This window comes from Maniola hyperantus, chromosome 20 (assembly GCF_902806685.2).
Source record: "Maniola hyperantus chromosome 20, iAphHyp1.2, whole genome shotgun sequence".
NCBI lineage: Eukaryota > Metazoa > Arthropoda > Insecta > Lepidoptera > Nymphalidae > Maniola > Maniola hyperantus.
Genome location: NC_048555.1, coordinates 13,429,009 through 13,445,788, shown reverse-complemented (window position 1 = coordinate 13,445,788; position 16,780 = coordinate 13,429,009). Strand labels below are relative to the sequence as shown.

The following is a 16,780-nucleotide window of genomic DNA, read 5'->3' as shown; positions in this document are numbered from 1 at the left end:
ATTACTGATATATACTCTTTGGTCAGTTGCGTTCTTAACCGATCATGCGCATCGCAAAGCCTTGGACGATTTAACCTAAGGACGCGCCTCGCATGATTATTCCCCTCTGTCAATAGTAATGGATTTTTAATCCACTGCGTTTATAAACACTGTTTGCGGAATCGATTTTGTCATTGTCAGAATCGTTTTCGATGTGTGACGACGTCTTACACGCTGGGTGAAAAATGCCTGTTTGTGCCGTTAGTGAGTGCAAGAACAAATCAAACACATCAAATTTACAAAAAGATGGAATTTCATTTCATAAGTAAGTATTTTTGGTGTAATAAACGCTTTCTATAAATTAAATTACATAAATTATTATAATAAAATAACAATCGAGAACTTTACCGATTCAGTAATTGAGTACGTAATAATTCGGTAGAAACGAGTCACACTCCTCACGAGACTATATTTTGTTTTTTCTAAACAATTGCAACCCTCGATAGATACAAATTAGGTTAAAATTTGAATACGCGTGAACAGCATGAAATTACGTAGTAGTACGATAGTGATTGCGGTTCGATTATCGATATCGATGAAAACATTTTCTTTATTATTAACGACTAAATTACCGTCTTCAAGTCAAGTAAAGAATAGTTATTATTAATTACCACAATTTTTTCGCTACCTATACTTGTAATAAAACTGGTCGATTTCTGTGATTTCACGTACTTAATACATTTAAAAAAAATTAAAGCAACGCAATTTTAGTGATAGGCGCGAAACGGGGTAGGGTGTCTCTGAACTGGGTAATATGTAGCTAAAAGGTGTACCTTTCTCAAGGATGAGGATCAGGTAATAATTTATCATAATCGTTTTATTTTTACAGATTTCCTAAAGACGCCCACTTTAAAATGAAGTGGGCACAATTGTGCGATCGAATACTACGATGAATACGCTACGCTGACCAAACACTGGTTTTAAGTAATTAAATACGAGTAATAAATTCTTACTTCTACTTTTGTTTCTGAAAAACTATCGATATATTTTAAAATATCGATCGGTAGCATCGCAAATCAATTTGACTGTCTTACACTCGTAATGTCTTTGTATGTTGATGTATATAACTTATTAGTGTGCGTAAAATGTAGTAGTGTTGAAGATTTAGATATGTGTGTGTTAATAATGACACAAAACTTTGTTGAGTGAGTGTGTCAAGTTGTCTATGTAGTGTTTCCTCGTCCCGCACCAAAAGTGACAGAAATTTTTATTCGTAATATTAGGCGCGTTACAAGTCCATAGGTTAAATCGTCCAAGCGCAAAGCTCATTGTTCAGTTTACAGTGTATGCGGGTAACTTTAAAAAAACATAAAAAGTGGTGCAGTTTTAAATAAGATTCAGAATATTTGTGATGATCATTAAAAATAGTTAAATATTCATTCAAATATTTGTTTACGTATTTTATTTATTTTTATCAAAGAAGTAATTAAACTATTAATACACTTAAATCTAAAAAAAAAAAACAACATTAAATTAAAACTAAAATAAATTAAATTAAATCTAAAACCTCGACGAGACCACCGCAGCGAGGCATTGTACCCAAGATGCTGGCAGCATTACCCCTTTGGATGGCCAAACTAATTCTTTGACCAAGGTAGCTGCCAGCTCTCGGGTCCCCGGTTGACTCGATAACTCTTTTCGCAATTTCTTCAAAAAGAGCTCGAGCTCCCGGGCCCCACGGCCCCAAGGTCTCCAAAAATAATTGTTTTGTGTTTGTATTAAGTACTTAAAGGTGATAGAGAGATAGAAAATATTATTATACAGTGGATACCACCTTATACTTTAAAAGGCCAGACATTTTATCAAAGGTATCATAAAAATTCTAATGAAACAACAATAAAGTTGATAGAACCAGTCTTCGTTTTTAATAATAGTTAAATAATCATTCATTGTAATTTGCAATGGACAGCAAAATTCACTAATTAAAACTGAGATTTTAATTAGAGCTTGATTAGAAATTTTCGAATCTTTAGATTCTTATGAAATAACAATAGGATTTAAATGCAAAATGTAAAATAATGATCAAAGAAAAGCCTAACAAAAGCTGGACGCGTCTAATTTGGCCGCACACGCAACCAAAAAGCCTGACTGTGTCCGGCTTTATCCGGACGCCTGGCAACGCTAGTCACGGGAACACCGAACAAATCAACCGTGACCCAGCCAGGCCGGCACGAATACTGCTCTTTCTCTCGGACGTATGACGTATCCAATAGTGACTTATACTTACAGTCAAAGGAACACTAGGTACATAGGTAGCTCATAGCATAGAGTAAAGTAATACACCAAGAAATTCCGTTTGATCTGTGTTAAACATAGACTAATATACCTATTAATAATATTTACAATATGTACAAGTTTAAAATGATGGGGTTTAATAAAACATCGTTTTTTTTTTAATAAATAGAAAGTAAGTATATTTACCGAATTGGCTACTTTTCAGCTCTCGATACACTATCAGTCTATCTTCTCTAATTAATTTATCTATTTATAAATTAGGTACTTACCTACCTACCTAATAATCTATTACAAAAAGTATGGTTTTTAAAAATGTCACGTAGATATTCGTTACACTCATGTTAAACTAGTCTAGGTAGATACCTACTCACATAAATATTAAGGTCACACGCGTTTCTAAAAACAATGCCGAGAGTTGTGACGTGAGGTACGTAATGGCGCTGCGGGCTTACGTAACGTAACGTAACTTATAACTAAACAGCAACACCGCACCGGACATACAGACATACTGCTCCGAGCCATCGAACATAGATAGGCGTCACAACTGATGCGTAACAACAACATTTTGGGCTACCCAATTGCTCACAGTCACCAAGCACTAAAATGGTCATTGGTCAGTGCTCACACTATAACCACTTGTTTGACCGAGTTTCTTGTTGGTTCTGACTTCTGACTTTGTTATAGGCTCTTTTTTTTAATCATTACCATTATCATCAGCATCTTACAAATTTAACAATCGACAGTCAAAAAGTCGCTTGTACTTGAATGGTATAGAAATCCAATTTGAATAAAATATGATTTGACTTTGACTTTGTTCTATTCCAGTCGAGCATTCCGAACCAGTGGCATTTTGACAATTCAAAAGAAATTTTTAAACTTGTTTATTTGAATTTAAAAAAGTAAGAAAAACCGGCCAAGTGCGAGTCAGACTCGCGCACCGAGGGTTGGTCTACACTCTACAGTCGTATTTTTTTGACATTCGGTATTCAATCCTTGATGTTCTGTTTAGTAATTTAGAATCCTCAGCAAAGAGTTATTTAATTATCAGAGGGCTCAGCACGTCCTGATCCATGCGATGTGCACAATCCTTCCGATTTGATTCACAAGCTCCCATTGTTGGCCAATTGATAATAATATTGTGTAGCTCGCTAACCTGCCTTATATCCGCAGCTCTGAGCCGATCTCAAATCACCGAAATGAGGCTCGACCTACAGATAGATATAATGATGATGTGGTCCACACTCAAGGGAGGTGTGTAGCGACGAAGTAATGCAGGCACCCTTTGTCCGCTGGTGACAGGACGTCAGACCCATGGGAGGAATGTACCTAGTCAGAACACTGCTTTTCAACCACAACCGTCTAGAGCCTCGCACTGCCCTCACTTCTCAATAAATCAAACTCGTACTCCACAACACTTTTGTAGTCCTCAAATCCTTCCTTATTAACTTCTGGATACATCTTCACCAGAAGACGCTTTCTCAGAGGAACCGGTGGAACTCTCACCACTTTTTCAGTGGCCTCTTCGGAGAACAGGTCTCTGAGATCGTAAATAGTATCTTTCTCGTCGAAGTACTGCGCCCTCCGCCTGAGAGGGAAGGCGCTGGCGCAGACGACGCAACAGAAAAACAAAACGATTATGTTACGCATGTTTGGAAGCTCGCTGCAGTACTGGTGGCCCCAGACTTGTAACGTTATATATAAGTACTTATATGTACAGTGGCCTACAAAAAACTTGGATTTTTGAAAGATAAAATTTTGTATTGGTCCGATAAAAACGTAACATCATTGTGATATCGATGGGAATTGGGAACTCCACTTGTAATTACTAGGTAATTACTTGGTTACTAAATCTTATCTTATATAGAGTTCCTTTTGGAAATTTGCTTATCTTAAGAATGCATTCGTACTACACTACGGGTTTTATTATTCATAGTAGGTACGTAATCCCAATTATCGGGTGGGTATCTCTCATGCACATCATATTATCGGGTGGGTATCCCGTATCTCTCATGCACATCATATTATCGGGTGGGTATCCCGTATCTCTCATGCACATCATATTATCGGGTGGGTATCCCGTATCTCTCATGCACATCATATTATCGGGTGGGTATCCCGTATCTCTCATGCACATCATATTATCGGGTGGGTATCCCGTATCTCTCATGCACATCATATTATCGGGTGGGTATCCCGTATCTCTCATGCACATCATATTATCGGGTGGGTATCCCGTATCTCTCATGCACATCATATTATCGGGTGGGTATCCCGTATCTCTCATGCACATCATATTATCGGGTGGGTATCCCGTATCTCTCATGCACATCATATTAAAACAATGTTACTTAATAACAACAAAACCCCAGAATCATTGTGGGGTTTTTGGTAGCAACTAGCAAGATTAGACCCGAGCGGCCGGTGATGTCAACAAATAACACCTTCGGTGACCAGACCTTGATAAGTTAGCCACAGCGAGTGAAAGTTCACACGAAATTATTATGACTTTGTTGTAGGTACTTGATCTTCTCATAACAAACAGAAAAGTTAATAAGAAAGACAAATACTTAGCACTAAGCGTTACGCGTTGCTGCAGTCTGGCCTCTGGCACGTCCAAGAACGGTAGTCCCAAGTCACAGCACACAGCACACAGCAGACTTAACATTGCCTGTGTGCCGGCCTCGTGCCTAGTGCCTACTGCCTCGCCTGACAGAGCCTGAAAAGCACTCAGTTCTGTCTAACTAAACACATGAAATAAATGTTATTTTACGTAGGATTCTTACCTTCTCTTCGTCGTATTTCTCATTGCTGAGAGTCATGACCCCCGTTAATGAAATAATAGAAGGCATTTTCTAGGAATACCTAATAATGCAGTGGATTGTCAGATCCCCGATTCGACTAGAGTGCGGCATTTAGAGTCTTAGGTAAACGCAGCCGACAGCTAAGCAATACTTTAACTTTAGACGTGTGTGATACGTAAGTAGAGTTGGGATTTCCTCAAGATATCGTCTGAACAATATGCAAGAAAGATTTGTTTAAACAGGTAACAATAAATAGTGAGCGAGTGTACTGTTATACATGCATATAGAATTTAGAATGCAGTGGGGAAGGCCCAGCAGTAAAACACAACAGCGGCGCTGCGGGCGTGTTTACCTGCACGGCAGGCGGCAGGCGGCAGGCTGCAGGCGGCAGGCTGCAGCGCGGGTGATGCTGCCGACCGCAGTCACGTGCCGCGCCCGGCTGTTGTGTAACTCTTGGCCGTAAGAGACGGTGACCTCTAGAGTCTAGAGTTCGGGATATTCCGAAAAAACTGGTCAGTCACGGGTCAGAACATAGGTACATAAAGTAGGGTTCCGTGGCATGCTATTTGCTTAAAACTTTGTCGATTATTGCATTATTTAACTGTCTAAATTTAAATGATTATGATTGGAGAAAAGCGGCTAATTTTAAGTAAGTAAATAGGTGAGTATGTATGTGTCTCTTGCTCTACCAACTAAAATCCCGTATCAATCTGATTGTTAGGGAAGCTGTGACCCGGGTAGGTAGGTAGTCGTCCTGTCTGTACTCTGTACACCGAGGGGTACACACTACCCATCTCTCATGAGGCAGTGGACTGCGGAACATTGGCCTTGTACCATGATTGACTCAGAAAGGTAAGGCCAGTCTACAAGTAGAGCTCAGGATTGTCTCGCTAGTCGCTAGTGGATGGAAACCACGCGCCAGTTTTGCGAAGGAACCAAACTGAAACTATTTCTTTAAAATAGTTTTATTTAGCAAAGTTTATTTTCCACTTTTCGTATCCTAGGAGTTGAATTGAGGCTTCCATGGTTGCAATTCCAACTAGCTTGTTTCCTAGCGACATCTGTCGAGTGATATCTATCGCAGGGTTTGTGCGTCACTTGGCTGTAGTGGCTGTACTGGTTTAGTGTTTCTCCATAAGAGGCCACCCAAAACTTTAATTTAATTTTAGTAAAAAAATAGAAAGTGAATTTGTTAGAAATAATAAACTGACAAAAAAAATTGTGGTTGGTGTTTTAATAAGATACAATTTGTTATGTTATAGGAAGACTTGATCTCAGTCATGCTATTTTAGTAGCAATATAATATGCCATCTCTCCACTCCTAGTTATCCACTAATGTGCTACTGAGTACTGGCTACATGATGCCCGACGCACTTATAAATCGCTGAAAGTGAATACGACTGGAGTATGTAAACTTACCTTTATCAATAGTAAGTAAGAGAAAATCTAAGCAAGTTAATAGTTTTCGTTAATGTCGGCAAGGACTCCGTGGCGCAACGGTAGCGCGTCTGACTCCAGATCAGAAGGTTGCGTGTTCAAATCACGTCGGGGTCAAAATGATACTATTTTAAAAAGAAATCAAAAGTTCTTTTTGTCTTAAATAGGTTATTATAAGTACCTAATTACGACTTAATTATTATAACAAATTATAATGATATACAATATCTTAATGTTTCCATAATAATATGAATGTGGTGATAAAAGATATTCGGTGAACGTAATAAGATATAGGTACCAGTTCGTATGCAAAAGTCATGAAATAAATGTGTCTTTATTAAATCCTGAAAAAGTTATTTATTCTTATTTAGTCTAAATATTGATTAAAATAAAGTAAATGATTTGATAAATGATGCAAAAGCAAAATTGGAGATGCCGGGGATCGAACCCGGGGCCTTTCACATGCAAAGCGAACGCTCTACCACTGAGCTACATCCCCTATTGTTCTAGCGACGAATTTAGTAGTTCACACGTCATGCTAGGTAGAGGTCCTGCAACCTAGGACAACTAACTAATGTTTCGAAGCTTTGTCTTTGACTCTACCATTGCACCTTCGGAATTCAAAATCTAGTGGTAATCCGAAAAGAAACTCAGCAGTTGCTCTTTACAATATTTACTAATAACAATAGGTACGTTACAGTAGCCGGCAACAAATATTGTACTCAACTTTTAGAATGAGATTTCGGCTTTGTAGAGCATTGTCTCTGTCACTCATAGCTATGTGACGTTTTGTGGATCTCAACGACAGAGACAACTGAAAGTTCAGCCGGTTGCATCCACGCGACTTTGTCTAATAACCAAAAACGGGGCGAATTGAGAACCACCTCCTTTTTGGAAGTCGGTTGAAAATAGACCGTGAAACGAAACTGCATTAGAGAAATATAGGGTGTTATCGTTTTAACTTTTAAGTGAACACCGCAACTAAAAGATATAGATAGATAAGAAAAGAAATGATAAGAACAACTAGAACTACGATACCCTGTGATTATACTTATTAGAAGGCGAGTGTACCTACTGGAGGAGTGGTGGTCAACTGGTGGTAAAAACCAACATCTGCGGCTGTCAAGGATTCATGGAAGGAGCTGCTACTTGCTGCTCATTACGGATTAGTGATTACTAATTAACGATTACATTTCTTGGAAGCTAACGCGCTGGCCGCTGGGTAACACCCAGGGAAAATATACTTTAAATTACTAATGAGTACCTATACTGTACTACGAGTGATAGCACTGATAGCCTAGTGGTTAAGACGACCACCTCCTATCGAGAGGTTGCGGGTTCGAACCTCTAACATTTCTTTGAAACATCGCGACGAAACCTGCATGCCTGAGAGTTCTCCATAATAGTGCACTAAGCCAAACCCTTCTCATTCGAGAGAAGATTCGTACAGTGTGAGACGACGATGGGTTCACAATGATGACGAGTGATGACCTATCTAATTAGACGCTCCTACATTTTATTGTAAACATGATAATAAAATAAATTTTTACTATCCTGCACTGTTACGTACCTATAAGCTATTTTATCCTCGTAAATCGTAGTAGAATGACTACGTAATTAATGAGATGTATTATAATATTTCATTTATTTACAACATTCAAATCATATTTATCGGGACTTTTAAAATAAATAAATATTCACTAACAATATAATTTAATGGGTTCCACTCGTCCCACTCGTCCCACTCGTTCCACTCGTCCCACTCGTCCCACTCGTCCCACTCGTCCCACTATAGCAGCGAGGTAGGACTTCACCTAGGTATGTAACAATATCTATACAAAACCAATTAGAATTTTTTTGAATCCTAAGTGTATTTTATTTGAACATTTTCTTATTAATTTTAAAAATTATTATTAAAAAGACCAAAAATCCAAAACCAAATTTTTTCTATGTGTATGTTGAAGTCGGGTGACCTTCACCCCTTCTTCAAGTTTCTTTTATTTTTAGTTTCTTTTATTTTGCTCGAGCGACTTCATACATACATAGTACACGTGTAAATACAGTTTTATTTTTTTACTTTGTAATGGTTTTGGAAGTCGGTTTTTTAAATTTTATTTTTCAGCGTTTTAGTGTAAGTAGTCATTGCTTGGTACTTAAAATATCAATTCACCAGCGAAACTTTCCAAATCCACACGGCTTAGGAGTTCAGTATAGGATTGAAGAGTGAACTTGGAATTCATTGGACAACTCTATGCTCGGCATTTACAATATTATTTCACCAGTTACTGGATCTCTATGGCATAGGCGTGCTGTACCCTGCATCTTCAGGTTTGAAGAGTTCAGACTTGGAGTGTAATCATGAAGCCGTTGCTTGATACCTAAAATATCTATTCACCATCAGAAATTTCCAAATCCCCACGGCTTAGGAGTTCAGTACCTTGCAGCATCAGTATTGAGGAATTCGGATCCGAAGTTCAATGGCGTAGTCTATGCTTGGTATCTAAAATAATATTGCTCCATTTGCAAATCCTGAATTACGATAGTTTAGGAGTGCTGTACCCTGTAATCATCAGGTTTGAAGAGTTGGCACTTGGAGTCCAAGCATCAAGTCGTCGATTGGTACCATACAACATTAATTCACTATGAACACTTCCTGAATCTTGATATCTTATTCGGTCAGTAACTCAGCAGCATCAGGATTAAGGAGTTGGATCAAAAAAAATTCATGGGACTACCACCGAAACTTCTACTGTTCATTAAAAAAAAAAATGCAAATCGGTCCAGAAACATCGAAAAAATCGGTGTTGGTACATACCTTTAAAAAAGACGAGTCGAATTGAGGATCACCTTCTTTTTGGAAGTCGGTTAGAAAACTGCCTGTTTCTTTATACAATAATAATGTACCCTAGTATTTGCTCCACAGCTCGAGGTCGCCACAGCAACATAACCAAGTTCCGACACAACAATTAAGAGATCATCTGGCATCTACTAATAACCACTCGTTGCCACTAATGTACCACTAACATGGCACTAGCACAGCTAACATGACGCCCCATGTATGTTCTGTCAACGGACAAATGTCAGCAATTACACGCTGCCCGCAACCTGCCAATTAATACTGCAACTATAAAATGTAACTGGCCTAGTCATTGTGGGCAGAGAGATACAGAAGAGTTCGAGTGGTGAAGTACCAGACAAGCATGATTAGATGGGTGGTGGTCCTGGCGCTGTGTAGCCTGATCGGCCGTCTGCAGGCAACTGGTGACGTCATGAAGGACGTCACTCTCGGCTTCGGAGAAGCTCTACAGCACTGTAGAGAGGAAGTAAGCCTGGACCTGCAATCCAATCTAATCAATCTACCTTTATGCGTCTACTGTTAAACGTAAGCCTTTCTACGAGCGCGTCACTAAACTCAGTCCTCTGCTATCCTCTTCCATCGGCGGCTGCTGGACCAACGACTTGAAGAAAGTGGTGGGCACTGTCTTCAAGTCGTTGGTCCAGCAGACGAGAGGTCGTCCGGCACTGCAATTTACCGGTACGAAGTTTTAACTGCAGAACACGTTTGCCCCATCGTTTCTGCGACAGACATGACCAGTCCTGGCCACTGCGTTATTACAAATTGACAGTGCCTTGTACTAACTAGACAGTAGACTTATAAAATTGTTGAAATTATTATTGAGCAAGACGTATTTTTGGTTATTTAAGTAATTTTTCGGTGCTATTTTAATATAGGTATTATTTAGTGTTCAAAAAGCCAAAGTTGTTCCTAAATAATATTATGGTTTAATACGTCTTCTGCTGGCAGCAATTATTATGTTACTCGATTGTAAAATAAGTTGATATCTGCCTGCAGAGTCAGTTGTCCGAGGACAAGATGGAGGAGTTCTTCCACTTCTGGCGCGACGACTTCAAGTTCGAGGACCGAGAGCTGGGCTGCGCCATCAAGTGCATGAGCGCGCACTTCAACCTGCTCACCGACTCGCACCGCATGCACCACGACAACACCGACAAGTTCATCAAGTCCTTCCCCAACGGTGAGAGCGTGCACTCGCTGAGTACAGACCACTTCATGTTTGAGGACCCCGAGCTGGGCTGCGCCATCAAGTGCCACAGTGTGCACAGTTTGCTGGTCTTTTTATGCTTCATCTATCCAGCAGCGATACCAAGCCTCGGGTGACCCGGACATTTTCTTCTGATAGTACAATCCTTTTCCGCTTTCTCCAAGTTTTCTCCAAGACAGTGCAGTTTCGCCATCATTAGTTACAAGAGTTAGGAAGTTGGCGGTATTTATCACAAGTTAATATCTGTGCCTCAGAGAGCATGCTGTGGTCTTGCGCCTACTCTGAAGTGAAGACATAGCGAGTGACTTTCTCTAACTTCATTCGGTGTAGGAGGCTGAGGAACTTTGTAGAAAGTGCACATTTGTGCGTCAACTCCTAATATCTGCTGCGTAGTTGGCTAGTCTCTGTCGAGGTTCGGTGAGGAGGATTTTGAGTTTTGTGTCCTGCAGGCGAGGTGCTGTCGCAGCAGATGGTGCAGCTGATCCACGAGTGCGAGCTGCAGCACGACGCGGAGGAGGAGCACTGCTGGCGCATCCTGCGCGTGGCGGAGTGCTTCAAGCACGCCTGCCAGCGGCGCGGCATCGCGCCCACCATGGAGATGCTCATGGCGGAGTTCATCATGGAGTCCGAGGTGCGATGAACCGATGACGTAGCAGCGTCATTTATATCATTACAATATAGTAGAGCTTACTCCAGTATTAAACTTAGTGGGAAACCTGTATTAGGTCATATTTAATTAGTTCAGGTAATATTTTTTAGATTGTTTTTACCACTTATGCGATCAAATAAACAATTTAATTATTTTGTCTTTATTTTATGATAGGAGGAGCTCCAATTTTGATTTTTGCAGTGTTGAATATATCAGAATAATTCGTTGCCAAAATGTAAATGTGACAACTGACAAGGCCCAGACATTTGCCTAAGCTTGGACAGGAACCAAATATGGCAGGTCACCGCTCTCCATGACGTAGGAGTTAGGAGCTCAGTTAGTATTATGGCACCCGGAACAGCAACGATATTTCGCTGCAGGTATGATCATGTTCGCAAGGGGCTGCCGCGCCTCACGGAGGTGCAGCCGTTCTATTGTTATCATTAGTGGGATCCTCAGCTTGTAGGTATCTACTCTTCAACTGGTTGTCGGCGGCGCGGCGGAGCGGGGAGCGCGGGGGAGATCACAATCTTCACACCTAGAATCTTCTGTGGAGTGTAGATTAGATACATATAGTTTAGAGCCGCACAAATTGTCTGTTAATAACGGATATGAAGTAGTTAACTGCTTACGGAAGTTATGCCTTTGCACTGAGCTCTTCTGACGAAGAAACAACAATCAGAGGCTCAAGGCAAAACACTGAGGCGTCGAAACGAGGAGGCATCTTGGCTAAATTGTAATCTTTAGCAGAATAGGTACCTACTGCTGTTAGTGCTTTAGGCGTTATGATTTAAAAAAAACTCAAGAACTTTCGCTCCTATACGGCAAGCGTGGCCTGCCAGTGCCCATTGCTACTTCACCTTGCTGATGGCTTTACAGATAAACTATTGCTTTGAAATATTACTTAAGAGATTTAGCGAAAAACAGTGAATTGAACTTAAAAGTACCTAACCTAGGACCAAACCTAAGACACTTTAAATAATTTCTCTTCCGTGTGAGATAGCAAACGTATTTCCAGTAGGTATAAGAGCATCGCGTGTGCGCGTCGCGTGCGCCGATCTCTGCGCAGGCGCAATTCTGCTTCCCATACATTACTTACTCGAGGCTCGAACTAGACGTGGACAAACACACCGCGGGGCGGCAGCGGCGCAGGGCGGCAGGGCGTCTCACTGACCGTGTGGTACATTTGAGTAACCTAAAAGCACGCGTTTACGCATTCTCTACATGATCAAATCAGAAATGAAGTAGATCTGTACTCTGTAGGAGAACCAAAGTAACCGACATAGGTCAGCGGGTTGCGAAGCTGAATTGGCAAAAGGCAGGGCACATAATTAGAAAAACCGATAGACGTTGGGGTTCCAAGGTAATGGAATTGCGAGATCGATGCGATGTCGCAATTCCAAAAAGCGCGGCGTTTGTTATAAGATCCCCATTGGTGGACAGATGACATCAAACGGGAGCCGCTGGATGGCAGCAGCGCAAGACCATGGTGTGTCCCTACAAGAGAGCTATGTCCAGTAGTGGACATCTAATCGGTTGATATGATAGTGATAATGACAGAGCACGTCAAACTGCATTGTGGTGCACCTACACGCGCGGCCGTCACGACTTCTGCGAGCCGTGTTGTGTTCGCCCAAGACTTTACGTGGAGTAAGGACCGCCACAGTCATGCCTGACATGTGAACACGTTCCTCGTAAATCCCCGACATGAGGAATCGTACAGCTCGGGTGTTCATGTGCCCAGTGCCCAGTGCTTGAACCGATCGAGGTAATAATTATATTGTTTAAACGTAGATATTAATAATTTATATTCTACTAGCTTCTGCCCGCGGCTTCGCCCGCGTGGCCTACAGGAAACAAATGTCACTTTTTTTCAGAAACAAACATTATAACATCAGGACGCGCACCCTGAACAGCACCGAATAACACATATAACCTTCCAACCCCCATTTCATCCCTTTAGGGGGGATTTTCTCATAGTCGTTTCTTAGCTGACACCTAACTTCAAGAAAAAACCTACTTTCCAAATTTCGTAATATCAATAATTAAAACTTTCCCATACAAACTTTCATCCCCTATTTTACCACCCTTTTGAGCAAATTTTCCAAAAATCCTGAAACACGTATTTCTTCATTTGTGACCGAAAACCCAAATACCAATTTTCATGCAAATAACTTGAAAAATGACCGACTTTCATACAAACTTCCATCCCCTATTTAACCCACTTAGGGGTGGAATTTCGAAAAATCCTTTCCTAGTGGATACCTACTCTTTACCTTTGTATACGGGGCACCAATGTTTGAAGGGGCTATGAAAGTGGAACTTTACCGCAAAAAACTGGAAGTTGTTCAAAGGCAATAGGCATCTGTGGAGCACATAGAACAGTTTCCACTGAAGCCTTGAAAGCAGGGAACAGACACCTGCAGAAGTTCGGGAGAATACCCTGACGGAGTGGGAAAGTGAATGGACAGGATTAGGGAAGGGACCTGGACAAGGGAACTGGTTACAGACCTAAAAAAGTGGCACAAGAGGAAGTATGGAGAGGTAGACCGGTGGCTAACGCAGGCCCTCAGCGGTCACGGGGTGTTTAACACCTACCTCTTCGCAATTGGAAAAGCGCCGAGCGAAGACTGCTACTTCTGCGGAGAGGAAGACACCCCGAGACACGCAATCTTTGAATGTCCTGGTGGTGCCGATCTAAGGACAGAAGCGCTAGGATCGACCGACGCGGAGGGTGTGAACGCCCGTACCCTTATATCGCGCATGCTGTCGAGCGAGGAAGCCTTTCAACCATATAGCAAAATGCTGAGGGCTATAATGATAAGAAGGGAAGAGAGGGAAAAAGAAGAAAAGAGGAATATATAAATTTAGGAGGTCAGCACGAAGTAATGCTTACGCAGTTCCGTGCTCACCTTGGTAGGCATGGGGAGGTTATTTTAGTCAGTGGGAGTTGGACACATCCTGCCAGCAGGCTGCAGTCCGTAGGGATTTTTCCTCCCCCGAAGAAAAAAAAAGTATATAGGTAGAATATAGTATAAAATTTTAGCAGTAGGAAACCTTGAATCAATAAAAATAGGCGCCGGAAATAATTATCTTTCTCAGTTTCAAAAAATACCAGTCACAAAGTTCCAACTTCCATCTAACACCTAAGTAGTAAAGTGAACTGTACATGCTACTAAGTATATATTGACAGCAAATATTTGCTGTCGTTTAGTTGCGTCAATAATCGCGAAGGCGCTTCTAACCAACTTCAGTCTTCTTCAGCGACGGAGCCGAGGCACCAAACTATGAGTCAAAATAATCGCTATAATCCAATTTCCAGTATTGAGCACACCTCTGGGAATGAATGGGTTTGGTCCACCACGCTAGCCGGTGCGGATTGGCAGATTTCACACACCTTCCAGAACATTGTGGATAACTTTCGGACACGCAGGTTTCCTCACGATGTTTTCCTTCACCGTCAAAGCAAGTGATATACACATTACGCACATTGGTTAGAGGTGCGTGCCGGGATCGCCGCGCCGATCGTGCGCAAAGGAGGCCGGCTGACCGCTTATAATATTTTGTCATTTGTGAACTATCCAGCTTCAAATAATCCTGCTCCTTATAAGGCATCTATTGTGGTCTCTATCTACTTTACCTCACATTTTATTTATTACATAACATCCCTACCTAATTCCTCAATGAGTTACCGCGGCTTCATTTTGACCGGACGGTCGAGTAGTTGGGTACGACGATGCGAGTATGTTCCGTACCGACGACGCGCAGGCGAGTATGTTCCGTGCCGACGACGCGCAGGCGAGTATGTTCCGTACCGACGACGCGCAGGCGAGTATGTTCCGTGCCGACGACGCGCAGGCGAGTATGTTCCGTGCCGACGACGCGCAGGCGAGTATGTTCCGTACCGACGACGCGCAGGCGAGTATGTTCCGTGCCGACGACGCGCAGGCGAGTATGTTCCGTACCGACGACGCGCAGGCGAGTATGTTCCGTGCCGACGACGCGCAGGCGAGTATGTTCCGTGCCGACGACGCGCAGGCGAGTATGTTCCGTACCGACGACGCGCAGGCGAGTATGTTCCGTACCGACGACGCGCAGGCGAGTATGTTCCGTACCGACGACGCGCAGGCGAGTATGTTCCGTACCGACGACGCGCAGGCGAGTATGTTCCGTGCCGACGACGCGCAGGCGAGTATGTTCCGTACCGACGACGCGCAGGCGAGTATGTTCCGTGCCGACGACGCGCAGGTTACAGGATGTGAGCTTTTTGATGCAGTGCTGTTTTAGGTTAATTGTACATCGACTGGCTTTTATAACGCCTAACTATATTGTTGCAGTAATTTCTATTTTTTTGTCAATTTTCGTTTGCTTAATCTAGTTTTATTACCTCGCTGATATTATCTCGTAAAGCTTCCCAATTTTTTGGCGTAGAAGCGAGGCCGGTAGAGCCGGTCAGTTCTAGAATGAAGACCGCGAATTAGCAAGCGTATAGTTCAAGATGTCCCAGCAAGATGGACAAACGACATAAAGAGGGAGGCTGAGGACCGAGTGTGGTGGCGGTCTTTGAGAAAGGCATGTTCAGCACTGGCATCTGCAGGCCGAAATGATGATGTTGATTAGTTGATTTGATTTTTGAAGAAAGAGGATTTCGATTTTGAAGAAAGAGAGTTTAGTTGATATGATTTTTGAAAAAAGAGATTTCGATCTTTCACTCCTGAGCTGCGGCCGGATTGTTCTGGTCTGTTCCAATAAACTGCTGCCGCCTGTAAGTCGGGTAACTTGCACTGTTACACAGAAGTAAACAGAGCAGAACTTTAACAACAATTGCTATGACCTGGTGGTTGGCAAGCGGCAACCATCAGGGCTATCTGCACCTTGGACACTGCTATGCGAAATATCGGGTACTTACCCTTCCCGTACCATTGCGTAAATTTTTGAGCCCCGATATTCATCGACTAGATGACCAGCCGGTGGACTGTCGCCTATTTTACCCTGAATTATGAGCTGGAGGAAGTTGTATTTGCTGAGCAAAACCCCTAAACAAGGTAAAATCTACAGGACAAATTATTATTTATTATCTTTGGTATATAAACATAATATATTGCTTTCGCCCTTATGGTTCCACACACGGAGGAGACTGGATCCCCAGTCGATGTGGCAGGACCTTCGCAGAGCAACACGGGTCGTGCGCGGCCGCGGAGGCGCGACTCGCGAGGTTGGCGGACAGTAATTAGTCAGCGAGCTAATGAGCCGGGCGCCGCGCCCGCGCCCGCGCCCGCGCCCGCGCCCGCGCCCGCGCCCGCGCAGCGCTGATCACGAACCCGTTCTTCTTTGAGCCCTTCGTCTGGAATTCAACGTTTTCCAATTGTTCCCACACGCTGGTAAACGAACGTACCTACTTGTAAATCAACTTAATAATTTCGTGTTCTTTAAAAAAAGTTTCTTAAGAGTTTACTTGCAAATTGCAATATAAAACGTGCGTGGAGTTTCTTTACAATATGATCAAATCAGAAATGAGGAGGTCCGTAGGTGGACCAGAGTGACCAACACATTTATTA

At 42.2% G+C, this 16,780-nt stretch overlaps 2 protein-coding genes and 2 non-coding genes across 4 annotated transcripts; 3 read left to right on the top strand and 1 right to left on the bottom strand.

The window, feature by feature from the left end:
* Positions 1-6,557: 6,557 nt before the first annotated feature.
* On the top strand, positions 6,558-6,629 carry TRNAW-CCA (transfer RNA tryptophan (anticodon CCA)). The gene has a single exon. It is a non-coding gene; the product is annotated as a tRNA-Trp (tRNA).
* Positions 6,630-6,939: 310 nt separating this feature from the next.
* Positions 6,940-7,011, bottom strand: TRNAA-UGC (transfer RNA alanine (anticodon UGC)). The gene has a single exon. It is a non-coding gene; the product is annotated as a tRNA-Ala (tRNA).
* A 2,640-nt stretch (positions 7,012-9,651) lies between these two features.
* On the top strand, positions 9,652-11,374 carry LOC117991631 (general odorant-binding protein 1-like). The gene is made up of 3 exons (XM_034979223.2): positions 9,652-9,835; positions 10,366-10,546; positions 11,023-11,374. Exons 1-3 carry the CDS (start codon positions 9,713-9,715, stop codon positions 11,211-11,213), a joined length of 495 nt encoding a protein of 164 aa, XP_034835114.1. The 5' UTR covers positions 9,652-9,712; the 3' UTR covers positions 11,214-11,374.
* Positions 11,375-14,966: 3,592 nt separating this feature from the next.
* Positions 14,967-16,535, top strand: LOC138403769 (germ cell nuclear acidic protein-like). Its single transcript, XM_069505561.1, has 2 exons — positions 14,967-15,480; positions 16,372-16,535. The coding sequence occupies exons 1-2, from the start codon at positions 14,967-14,969 to the stop codon at positions 16,533-16,535; spliced, it is 678 nt and encodes a 225-aa protein (XP_069361662.1).
* The last annotated feature ends 245 nt before the right edge of the window (positions 16,536-16,780 follow it).

Bases quoted from the DNA above. Each gene is read 5' to 3' on its own strand.
- LOC117991631 (XM_034979223.2), top strand. From the start codon at position 9,713: ATGATTAGATGGGTGGTGGTCCTGGCGCTGTGTAGCCTGATCGGCCGT. The intron at 9,836-10,365 runs GTAAGCCTGGAC...ATCTGCCTGCAG, and splicing joins TACAGCACTGTAGAGAGGAA to AGTCAGTTGTCCGAGGACAA. The intron at 10,547-11,022 runs GTGAGAGCGTGC...TGTGTCCTGCAG, and splicing joins CATCAAGTCCTTCCCCAACG to GCGAGGTGCTGTCGCAGCAG.
- LOC138403769 (XM_069505561.1), top strand. From the start codon at position 14,967: ATGTTCCGTACCGACGACGCGCAGGCGAGTATGTTCCGTGCCGACGAC. The intron at 15,481-16,371 runs GTGAGCTTTTTG...CTGGATCCCCAG, and splicing joins CGACGCGCAGGTTACAGGAT to TCGATGTGGCAGGACCTTCG.